Source organism: Alligator sinensis, unplaced genomic scaffold (genome assembly GCF_000455745.1).
Source record: "Alligator sinensis unplaced genomic scaffold, ASM45574v1 scaffold1553_1, whole genome shotgun sequence".
In the NCBI taxonomy this organism is placed as follows: domain Eukaryota; kingdom Metazoa; phylum Chordata; order Crocodylia; family Alligatoridae; genus Alligator; species Alligator sinensis.
In genome coordinates, this window is record NW_005843054.1 from 339,061 (window position 1) to 351,329 (window position 12,269).

The 12,269-nt window shown below is 38.2% G+C and overlaps 1 protein-coding gene across 1 annotated transcript; it reads left to right on the forward strand.

The window, feature by feature from the left end:
* Window positions 1–828: 828 nt before the first annotated feature.
* On the forward strand, window positions 829–12,235 carry FAM171B (family with sequence similarity 171 member B). Its single transcript, XM_025193471.1, has 9 exons — window positions 829–875; window positions 960–1,193; window positions 1,714–1,767; window positions 2,729–2,821; window positions 3,245–3,403; window positions 5,913–6,083; window positions 8,329–8,445; window positions 9,532–9,655; window positions 10,009–12,235. The coding sequence occupies exons 1-9, from the start codon at window positions 848–850 to the stop codon at window positions 11,342–11,344; spliced, it is 2,316 nt and encodes a 771-aa protein (XP_025049256.1). The 5' UTR covers window positions 829–847; the 3' UTR covers window positions 11,345–12,235.
* Window positions 12,236–12,269: the final 34 nt, after the last annotated feature.

The following is a 12,269-nucleotide window of genomic DNA, read 5'->3' on the forward strand; positions in this document are numbered from 1 at the left end:
AACTTGACTAGAGCCAAGAAAATAGAATCCTCCCGGTAAAGACTTGGCATTTTCCTTTAGCTCCTACCTTAAGGGGACCTACCTGGGAGCCTTATAAGCAGCCACTGTCCTGTTTGCTTATTTGTGTCCACCGCCTGCTTTATTCAATCAAGAATGTGTAGAATGACCACCCAATGTCCTGGTTGACATTTAATATTCCTAAGTTATTTTGGCCACTCCAGAATCCTCTGTAGGATAAATCATTTACTTTGGGTTAGGTCTATGCTACAAAGTTTTGTCAGCAGAGTTTAATCATTTTTCTTCACATACCTAACTTTTATAGCTATATCAACAAATCCCTAAATATCCAGATTGTCTGCAATTTATCCAGACAATCTGTTTCACCATAAAGGGGCTTTGCCAATATAGCTAAGATGACAAAACTTTTGCGTTGTAGTCTTATATTGTATTGGTATTGGAAAAGGATAAACCACTGTCATGGGAGGCTTTATCGTAAAAGATACAGGAATGTTCTATTACTGTTATAGATAGATTTTGTTGGAGTGGCAGCATTTGTTGCTCGTGAGTTTATTTCACTAAATTACAGTGATGCAATGCGCTCCCATATTAATATTTTTCCTCTCAATCTTGGTAGCTTACAGTTCCAGGGCATTATATCACATCTTACAAAGTAAGCTTTGTAATGAGAACAGAGGAATAAAAAATTGTACTCTACAAAAAGTGTCCATTGTGTTCCATCAGCATCACTTGCACTTTGGGTAGTGCTGAACAACTGCAACAACTGTTTTGGTTGAACAAATGCATTCTGAGAGCTAAGATTTGGCACGTGAGAAAAAACTTTATCAAAATGTACAGTCAGTTCATCACAGAGTATGGTAAATATAAGACAAATGATGACGTTTAGGTAAATATGCTTAGTTATTAGGGCTTATGACCTGTTGCCTTTTTCCCTATCACAGGATCTGCGTTTATACTGAAAGTTCAAGTAAATGACTTTGTCAGTCATCAATACCTACGCCAGGCAACTGTAGAAGTGTTTGTTAACTACACAAAGACAAATTCCACGCTCACGGGAAACAATGGAGCAGTATTAATAAAAGTTCCCTACAGGTTGGGACTAAGCTTAACTATTGTGTCATACAAAGATGGCTACATGTTAACACCCTTACCATGGAAGACTGGGAGAATGCCAAGTAAGTCTCTTAAAATATTGTTATTCCACTGAATTTATATACAATTAAAACGTTTTCCTTCCTTGGATGATCCATTTAATTGTCACCAACTGAACATGATTGAGTCAAGTGAACCAAAGTTACAAGTGAATACAGGTATAAGAGTAAGTGACGCTTCAAGTTTGACAAATTTATCATGTGGATTTTTAGAACTGAAATTCTATTAGCTGTTGAAAATCCAGCAAGAAAAAGATTATTGCAGTGGGATGGCAGTATATTCTAAGAAGGAATGTGTTTGTGAGCACATTTGTGTTGTTCGTTGGAGAGTGAGCGAAGGGTCAGCTATGTATTTCAAAGTTCTTAAAATCATATAGTACCTAGAGGCAAGAATGTTGCTTTGCCTCTGTGCAACTCTGATTCCTTCCCTCCACCATCCTAGTCAGAAATATATCTAGGATTTTACACATGGGGGGTGCAGTTGCAGCAGCTGGTGCTGCACCCCCATCTCCCAGCTTCCTTTACCCCTTTCCTCTCAAACCAGGGCAGGCAGACCACACCACAGGAGCAGCAGCTGGGGACTTAAGTCCCAAAGAAGGTAAGAATTCCATAGCTTCCCTTCTTCTCTCTGCTCAGAGGCACATCCCCTTCCCTCCTTTTTCTCCCTCTTCTCCCTGACCCCAGCCTACTGCTTCTGAGCTCCACAATATCCTGGTGGCAAGGGGAGCTCTGTTCCACTCCAGCTCGGCAGTTTGGGAGCTGAAGTCACGCAGGACCATCGCAGTAGCAGCAGTGGTGGACAGATACATTCCTTCTCTCTATGCCTGTCCCCAGGCTTCTGAAGAACACCCGGGAGGAGCAGGCAGAGTTGCGGGGAGGAGGGCAGGGTGCTCACCCATCCATTGCTACACCTAGGCTCAGCCCAGCCCCCATGCAGTACAGCTGGAGTGGGCAGGAGCTCCTCTCATCCCCAGAACAGCGAGGACACTGGCGGCAGCGGCAGACTGGGAAGAAGGGAATGGGGAGGGAAGAGTTGAGGCAAGGTTGTGCCTTTGATCATGCAGAGGAAGGGAGGGTGGGGTATTTTTAATTTCAGGACTTAAGTCCCTATCTGCAGCTGCTGTGGCATGATCAGGAAGGAGGCAGGTGGCCATGCCACAGCACCACCGTTGGATCCACCCCTGATTCTCATCCGTAGTACATCTTCATGTGTGGCCTGTTTTTAAGTGTTGCATTTTTTGTTTGCCAATATAGTTCTCTTATGAGATGGTTAAAGTGTCTTTTTCTTAGAGAGAGAGAAATAGACTGTCCAGGAACTTAAATCACGTGTATTTATCTACAGACTATGTACAGCATGAGCCATGTAGTGTAATCTTCACTGCTCAGCCTGTACTATTCAGCCATAAACTAGAAGGGGCCACTTGCTCCATCTGTTTTCTTTGACATCATCCTTCTTGATAACTGGTTCATCATTGTTCAAAATTGTATGTTTTATCTGAACTTTTTTCTGCAACATTTCTAGTCTTAACCAAGTTTTCTTAATGTGCTATTTTCCCCAGTATACTCATCTGTGACACTTTCATTGTTTCCACAAAGCCAAGCTAATATATGGCTGTTTGAAGATACTGTTTTAATTACTGGAAAACTGTCCGGTAAGTAGTCCATTATGCCAACTAGGATGTAAACAGTTTGTGTGAAAAACTACAAACCTCAAGATCATGGCCAGCAGAGTTACTAATGCAGTTGGCCTCCTGAGTACTGTTCATCTCTAGTAAAGTGAAATATGCATGTTACTTATTACACTCGGGGCCAGATTCTTTACATATACATTGTCTGGAGAAGGTATGCTAGAGTTGGGACTTAAGAGTGAGGGTGGGAAAGGGAAGAAGAGCTCAGCTTTCTGATAACATCATGGTATGTGTGATAGTGGCAGGTGGTGGATTAGAACTAGATAATAACAAGCGCAGAGAAGTGGGATGCAGTAGGTTTTATGCTGAATGAATTTCTAGATTGTCACAGTGAAAAGTGTTAGCTCTGTTTGAAACCTTGCTAATTAAAAATGTTTTTCTTCACAGATGCCAAATCTCAACCAAGTGTTCAGTTTCCCAAATATTTAATAAAACTTCCAATAAACCACCATATTACAAATGTGACAGCCTATCTGACAGTGCCACAGCAGTTTTTGAAAGTGGACAATTTTCTCTACACAACAGGGATCCTTCTAAATAAATCAGGTATATTACCTTTGTTGCATCTAAGTTTGTGCTGTGTGTGTGTATGCATGTATGTATGTATTTATATAAAAAATGTGTATATATGCTATGCAAGATTCATTCTTTAATAATGAAGGCCTGAAAGAACTCCCAATGAATTTAGTTGACTTTTTTCTGAGTGTCATAGGATCTGGAATTGGGATTATAAATACAGCAAAACTTTATCTGGCACCCATGGGGAATCGGGAGTGCCGAATAATAAAATATGCCTGTTACCTGAGAGGCCGCTGCGTCTGGTGCGTCGTCGCCCCTCCCGCTGAGAGGGACAGGGAGGGGGGCAGAAAAGAAAGGGGGAAAGAATTGTCATTGTGGGGGCTCGGCAGCACAGGCTGCTCTGCCCTGGGATGTGGGGGCTCAGCAAACCAGAAGTGCCACAGTGGGCACTTCCAGTTTCACTTTTACTTTACAAGCCAGCATGCCAGTTAATAGAGCATGCCAGCTTGTAAAGTGCCAGATAACACAGCTTTTACTGTATTATACTACAGAGGAGTAACTCATGGCCTTCTGCACCTACCTACATATCTACCAAAAGAACATAATATGCTACTACTCTTACCTCCTGCAGAGACAAATACACTATTTTCCATACAGACTAGTTTCCCTTATAGGATTATAACACTTACTGTATTGTGGCAAGGCCTTAAACTACAGTGTTAGCACACGTGAAACTCCCATTCATTGAAGTGGAATTTGAAGGTGTTTGCTATGTTCTGTGTGTTCTGCACATTACAAAATACCTTACTGTGCCTGAATCTGATGTGGTATAAATTGCAGTCACTCTTGAAGTCACTGGAATTTCAGCAATTTATGGGCAGATCCTCAGCTGATTCATTTCGGCTGTAACTTTTACCTATCTGGGTTTGGAACCATGTCACCCAGCATAAAAATAACAGGGAAACTAATCTATCTCAAATACTTAATCCATGTTGTAGTATTATTGATTTAGTTACAGTTAATCCATGTAAGCCTGTTTAAGCATAGTGACACCAACTAGGCACTCTAAATATACAAAGAACAAATGTAATAATATTGTCCACACATGTCTATTAAACTAAGTATAAAATATCCTTTCAGGGTAGAGATTCCATGAGTTGGTAAAAATTACTTTTAAATATTACACCTTTTTAAAGCATTCTTAAATAAGGCACAGGCAGAATCAATACTTATTTACTATTATGTCCTAATCCACCTAGTTATGTTGCTATCCAGAAGATCACATTGGAACCAACAGAGGAAAATAGGGCTGGAAAGGACCACAAGAGTTCAACCTCTTGTTCAAGGCAGGATAGACTAAGCTGTCCCAGACAACTAGTATTTCATCACCCATTTCACTTCTTTTCCAATACACAGTGACGCACTCAAATTCAATGCAGTTCTATGGTTTCATTGATTTGCAGGGGATGATATTAGTGATATAGTTTCTAGCTAGCTCATTTGTGTGTCATACTCTGGTTTGTTTAATCTGCAGTTAATCAAAATATTCACAAATACCAGTACCCTATTTATTTAGATGTAGTTTTATGTAGATTTTTGAGGATGCCAAAAAAAACAGGTTGTTTATAATGCACGTTTTGAATTTGAAGCCTCAGATGATAAACAGTGTTCCTCACCATCAAACTTTTCTTTAATTCTTTGATGTATTCTTAAATTATTCATAGGATCCCAGAGAAATAGTTTGTATCCTAAGGCAGGTAGGAGATAATTGAGATCTGGTGGTTCTCTCACAATCAGCTTCTAACCATGTGCAAAGCACTAATATCGTTCTGATATTTAATAATTCTGTTTCAGTCTTCAAAAACCTGTCACGCTAGATTCTGAAGCTTTTGCATCATATGGTGTCTGTTGTTGCGTTAGTATAAGGAAAAAGGGAGCACGCTTGCAGCCTACCCCATAAAGCGGAAGGTTGCTTTGAGTATTTTGACAAGCCTTGAGTACTGTACCCCACAGTCAACTCTACAAAGGAACATCCAAATAACAAATGAAACCTTTTAGTAAAGTTTTATTACTAAACCTGCTTGACTACTGAGAACTCTGCAAATGTATCACTTAATACGGGAGTTTCATTTTGATTATCATTTATATTTATACCTGTCCATACATTTAGAACTTTTTTTTTTCTGAACAGGTGTATACTATTTAAGGTAGAATGAGGCTTCTGAAGCCTGTAATTAAAAGCCTCTAAACAGCCAGAATTTGCCAAGTTGTGTTCTGCCAGCACTGTTCAACCACTTTTATTGTAAATATATATTTTGTTTTTAAATTTTTTGAATAGGTATAACTACAGAACAGTACTCTCAATAAAAGGTAACCGAAGAAATGCTTGAGTTTTTTTTTTCTCAAGCTATATTGACATCTTGTGATGTGGATCCAAATATTCTTTGATGGTTTGCATTTTTTTCAGTAAATTATATATTTTTTATAAATACATGCCAGTATGTATAGTTATAGAAAGTTATTCCATATGTTTTAGGTTTTAAAAGTATTGAATTGACCCCTCTTGCTGCAATATGTGTAAGCCTCCTTTCTGCTGGAAAAGAATTGAAAGTTAATGGTCCCATTCATATTACATTGCCTCTTCTACCTACAAATAATGTAAAATCAGGAGATGCTATACCTGCATGGACATTTGACCTGAAAACTGGTATGTTTGATAAATCCTTCAGTATACAGCTTTAATGCTATACTATATTTAGTATTAGAATGACATAGGGTATATCTATGTTTTACAGTATAATATCCAGCATTATTTTTTTTCTTAGTTGGGTGACATATATTTTGGGAAGAAGTTCTCAATTTTAAACATGCATCTTAAACTTAGAGGGAGGTCCCCCCTCCTTCCCACCCGGGAACATAACTGCTTTAACTGATTCAAACAAAAGCACTGATGTGAATGTTACAAGTATTAAGAATCATGTGGATCACCTTCATTTTCACAGTAATATTATATTTGGACATTAGATATTGTAACAGTATAAATGTAATGCATGCTATGGGCTTGAACAAAAAGTTGAGGTTTGAACAAATTAAGGTTGTTTGAATATATTGTGTTCCAAGTCATGTCTGTAAGAGTTGCTTGAAATAAAGTGACAGCACTGGATGTGACATAACTTAAGATGATTTAAAGTATCATTCTTTATGAAAATAGAAGATTTTAGGCAGAACCATTGTTTTTTCTAAAATGTAATATACAGTATCTCCATGTAAAATATTTATAGTAACAACTATACTGAAACAGATCAGTAGTCCACACCAGGAATGACCAACCTGTGGCATGTCTCTCAGGTGGCACTGGCAGCCTCTGCGTGGCATGCAGCATATCTGGAAGGGACCAGGTAGTACAGTGGCAGATGGGACAGGGGGCAGATAGCAGAGCAGCAGATCAGACAGAGCACACGGTAGGGGGGAAAGCAGAGCAGTAAATTGGTCATGGAGTAGAAAGTAGTGGCAGTTCACACAAAGGAAGAGGGATTGGGGTAGCACTCAGAAGGTGCGGTGCTTGATTTGTGGCACACGTGCCAAAAAGGTTGCTCCTACTGGTCTATGCCATCCCAGGGTGTGATTCAAATGAACCAGGGACAGGCAGAACTCTCTAAAGCATTATGTAGCCCTTTTTCTTGGGTTTCCTGAGTCTAACTGGTTTATTTCTGAGACACACCTTTAATTAAACATTTTTTTTTCTGTTAAAGTGCATTAAAGTATGCTCCTTTATATAAAAATAATATTTGTCCCTGTATTTTTCTTAGTATGTGCTGTTTTCTGTGGAGCAGAGTGGAGAAGAAAAATAAAACATGTTAACTTCTGTGAATAGTTACCCATTTCAGATGTTTTATTTCACTTGAGCTAGAACTTTTGCAAAGCTAAACATCATTGGAATTGAATTGTTTTTTCATAAAAGAATATCTAAAACAAAATGTAAACCCTCTGTACTTAAGGTTAATATATAAGTTATGACCATTTTGTTTTCTTCAGAACCCACTTTACAAAATTCCTGGTATTCTAAGTGAGATTTGTTGTGCATCTCCTCTACTGTTCCCCTCAGCATGTTCTGGTTTGTAAAACAGGTTGTTTTCCACTCTTAGAATTTCAGGCATGGGTATATTTATTACTTAACCAAGTATTAAGTACGTTTCTTTTTGTCTCATCTGCTGCACACACATATGTGAGCATACGTTGCCGGACAATGGCAGATCACAAAGCTTGTCCTTTATACTCCAAAACAGATGGTGGTGAGATCTCTGGTCTAACAGTAATCCTGCCTTGGACTAATTGAGCTGTTTCAGCTTTGGATAATTTAAATAGAAAAAACAGGCTTTTTCATTCTTTTGTAGGCTAGTGGATTATTATGGCTTGTCCACTATGTGGTAAAGCCTAATGTTGGACTCTGTTCATTGTGTGTAAATGAATAGCTTTTAACAAAATTGCAACTAGTCTTTACATAAATAAGACCTAAAATAAGAGAATATGAACTAAAAATGGTTTGTTTTGGTGGAAATCTACTTTGTTTTTAATTTCTATTTTGGTGTAATAGCTAGTCAATTTAAGTGAAATCATTAAAAAAAATTGAATTTTATTTCAAAGTAAACAATTACACACAGGCTTTCACTGAAATATACAAATCAATTCAAGGAGAAAGAGTTAGTTTTTTGTGGGGGAGGAGGAGTTGTTTTTTTTTGTTTTGGTTTATTTATTTATTGTTTTACAAGCTCATGAATTACATCAAGCCCTGTTGTATGTGAAAGTACCACAACAATTTCATTTTCTTTATTTCTTTCTGACAGTATATATTTTTCAATGTTTTCTTTTTCATAATCCTTTTCTGTTTGTAGGAGATTGTGTGAAACAAGCCATGTCCCCTAAAATGCTTATTAGCTTGCCTCCTTTTTCAGGTGCCTGGGTAAATCGTGGGCTGGGAATGATAAAGGAAGCAAATGACCATTTAGTATGGAAGTATGTTGCTCCACACTTAGGGTATTGGATAGCAGCTCCACTGCCTGGAACTACAGGTATTGCATATCAATAGAAAACTAAAATGACCAAATAATCTAAATAATACTAGTCTTAATACAGGTGTATTAGAAAACTTGTTCATAATTTTTTTTTTTTAAAAGAAAGATACAGGCCAGAAGCTGAAGGTGTTTTATCTATATTTTTCATACCTGTTTCCTAGAATGGTTAACTCCAGTATTACATTGAAACTATTAGTCTTTTGGGGAAAAAGGGAAGGGGAGGATTAAACGACTGGGAAAATTATTTGACATTTGTTTTCATGTGTGTGACAGGAACACAACCAAAGCATTTTTTGAAAAAGAGGAAATATTATTCTGATTGAAACCTTCTGAACAGTGTAGAAAAAATACTCCTCTGGGTCAAAGGAGGCAGTCGTCTTCATCTTTTCAATTCTCAGCTGTCTTTTGATGGGGAAAGGGCCAAGCTATACAGTACTATCACTTTCTGGGTTTTATCAAAAAGAGAAATGTGAACATAAAGAACAGAGGAGCATCTGGTACCATATGCCTATTTTTGCACCCAGGAACACAAAGGAGAAATGCACTGGGGGATCAGTGCGGGGGGTGGGGGTGGTAGGGTTGAGTGGCCCAAATAGATACTGCCTGTATAGAAACATACAGCCTACACGCTACAATTATGCTTATTCCAGAAATGAAAATGAATATGGTGAAATTTTTGAATGAGAGAATGAGATTTCAGAATGTAAAAATAAAGTAATGTAATGGAACAGGAGGTTTAAACTTGAAACTCCAGGGATTAGTATTTTGAAACAAATTTAGAGGTATGCTACAAACACCATTTGACTAGAATTAAACGAATGTAAAGGCAATATTTTGGTGTTTTGAGACATCAGCCCCTGAAGTCTGATTATATTATATATTTTATATTATTATTATTATTACTATTATTGTTGTTGTTATTATTGTTATTATTATTATATTCCAAAGTTGCTGAAATGGACAGTGTTAAGATGGCTAGGAAACTATAGTGTAATCTATCTACTGCATTTCTGCACAATAACCAGAATAATTAGTTTTTGGCATCTAATTTTTGTCTGTTTCTGTGTTTTAAAAAAAACCTAGATTCAATTATTAGTGCAGTTTCCAAGGATATAACAGCCTATCATACAGTGTTCCTAACAGCTATATTGGGAGGTACTGTTGTCATTATTATTGGATTCTTCGCTGTCCTTCTTTGTTACTGCAGGTAAGGAAAAAAGAAAATCTATAGTAGCCTCTGTGTAAATGGGATTTGAAGTTAACGAACAGCCCCTTTTGAGTCAAAATATTATTTTTCCCCCAGCAATATGCCTAGGTGTTATAAAATATTTCATACACCTCGCGTCTTAAAATTATCACTATATTAATATAACATTGCACATTAATTAATTGTGCATATAAATTACTGCAGTAGTTTTGGAACAGTTTTGTTTGCAACTATTTGCTTTCAGTAGTGCATACTGTTGAGTCTAATGTCAGTGTTCAGTGCGGTTGCTGCATTCATCACTTGCATTTTTCTAACATGTCCTCTACAATTATCTTCTATTTCCTTTTGCATAGGGATAAATGTGGTCAGTCACAAAAGAAGGAAAAAAATACAACTAAACTGGAAGTGTTAAAAAAGGACCAGACAACATCAACAACTCACATAAATCACATCAGTGCTGTCAAGGGGTCATTAAGGGTAGGGGATAAATCACAGTTATACTCACCTAAGGTTTTATCTTATAGCCCTCAAAGAAAGACTTCTATAGAAAGAGAGGACAAAAAATCCCGGGGCAGTTTTAAAATTTATACAGAAGATGCCTCATATCAGTCATCAAATCAGAGTAGTCATTCAAGGAATTCATCCCAGTCCTTGGATCCTAGTGCTGGAGTTAGACGCATGCAGCAGCCAAAGCATATCAACAGTAGTGTTTCCCAGTCTCCAAGGGATGTTCAAGACCAAAACCTATATCTTGCAGTAAAAGAAGAGATGTTTGGGCTTTCCCATATTCCAGAACAACTAATGCATATATACAGTCAGCCTATTGCCATCCTTCAAACTTCTGACCTTTTCCACTCTCCTGAGCAGTTACATGCTGCTAAGTCAGCTACTTTGCCAAGAAAGGGTCAGTTAGTCTACAGCCCTGTGATGGAACCCATGAATCGTGACAGTTATACACAGACATTACCCAAGATGCCAATGCATGTTCATCCACAGCCCCCAACCTGCAGAGATGAGAAAGACATACTAGATGGTCAACAAGGTTTACCTTCCCAAAATTCAAATTGGGATCGGTACACCAACAATTTGCTGGAATCTGTCTCTGTTCCTGGGACACTGAATGAAGCAGTTGTAATGACCCCATTTTCATCTGAGCTTCAAGGTATTTCAGAACAAACATTACTGGAGCTTTCCAAAGGAAAACCATCCCCACACCCCAGAGCATGGTTTGTGTCACTAGATGGAAAGCCAATTGCTCAAGTAAGGCACTCTTTTATAGATCTGAAGAAGGGCAGAAAAACAGATAGCAATGACACTAGTCTGGACTCAGGAGTTGACATGAATGAACATCATCCCAGTCGAAAACTAGAGAGGGAGAAAACTTTCATTAAAAGCATGCCTCATTCTAAGATCCTTTATTTGGAAGATTTGGATCTGAGTAGCAGTGAAAGTGGGACCACTGTTTGTACCCCTGAAGATCAATCTATGAGACACATGCTGGAAGGAGGAAGTGGATCAGTTACAGAACAGCAAATTGAAGAACCAATAAGAAGAAAAAATAAAGCAGAAAGTCATGAGTCCAGTACTCCTCCAGGTAAAAAAAGGGGTAGGCCACATATGGCTAAAAGAGAGAGCAAAAATAACATTTGGAAAAAGAGAGAAGAGAGACCCCTTATTCCTATAAACTAAAACACAGTGTGTTTAGTATTGTTGCTCCTCTTGGGGGTTCGTGCACTGTTTCCTCTTGGCTTCTTGCTGTAAATTTGCAATGTTGAATTTGTAAGGAAAGTCTAAATTGTTTTCTAGTATCAGGTAAAGTTACAATTTTTAATGTCGAAACTAAGGATTATGACTAAGAAATTGATATAAATGTGAATTTGTCACTCAGAATTGCTAATATTTAAATTTTCTAGTTGCTATTTTTGGCAATCTGAAAAAGAAGGCTTCATTTTAATAAGCCTTTCATTCTTGGGTACACCTCTGGGAATGCACAGCTACAAATGTAGGCACTCAATAAAGAAGGTATTTTTAATGTTGCTGGCATTGTACTAGTTTGGGAGTTTCAGATGTTTCTGAAATATTGTATCTAACTTAAGTGACCATGCATAGTATTTATAAATTACCTTTGCTGTGGTCCTAATCACTGCTTCATTTTGCATTGCTTAATCACGTTAGTATGGTCTTGAAATAATTAAGGACTTGATGTCTGTCCACTCTCAACTATTAAAATGTCAGCTAAATCCTTTTTCATGTACTATTCAATGTACATTGAGCCAAATCATGCTGAGTTGCAATCTGGGTTGTGTCAGATTTATACTGTTGTAATTAGGGTAGAACACAATACGTAATGTTTAGGGATCTACCTAAATTGTGGTGAATGGAGTTGATTTTGCAGCCTTTTTGCAAGGAGCTCGCCCCTTTGCCATGGATTGGCCAAGAGGGCTGCCTGTTGTGTGGTCCCACCCCTTGCCGCTGATTGGTGGAGCGGGGTGAGGCCATGTAACGGGAAGTTCTTTAAGCTAATCAGCTGTAGGGGGCAGGGAGGGGTGGCTGCTATCTTGGCTGCTCCCATTCCTACCCCACCCCCAGTGGGCTGTGAGGCCAGGCCGCAACA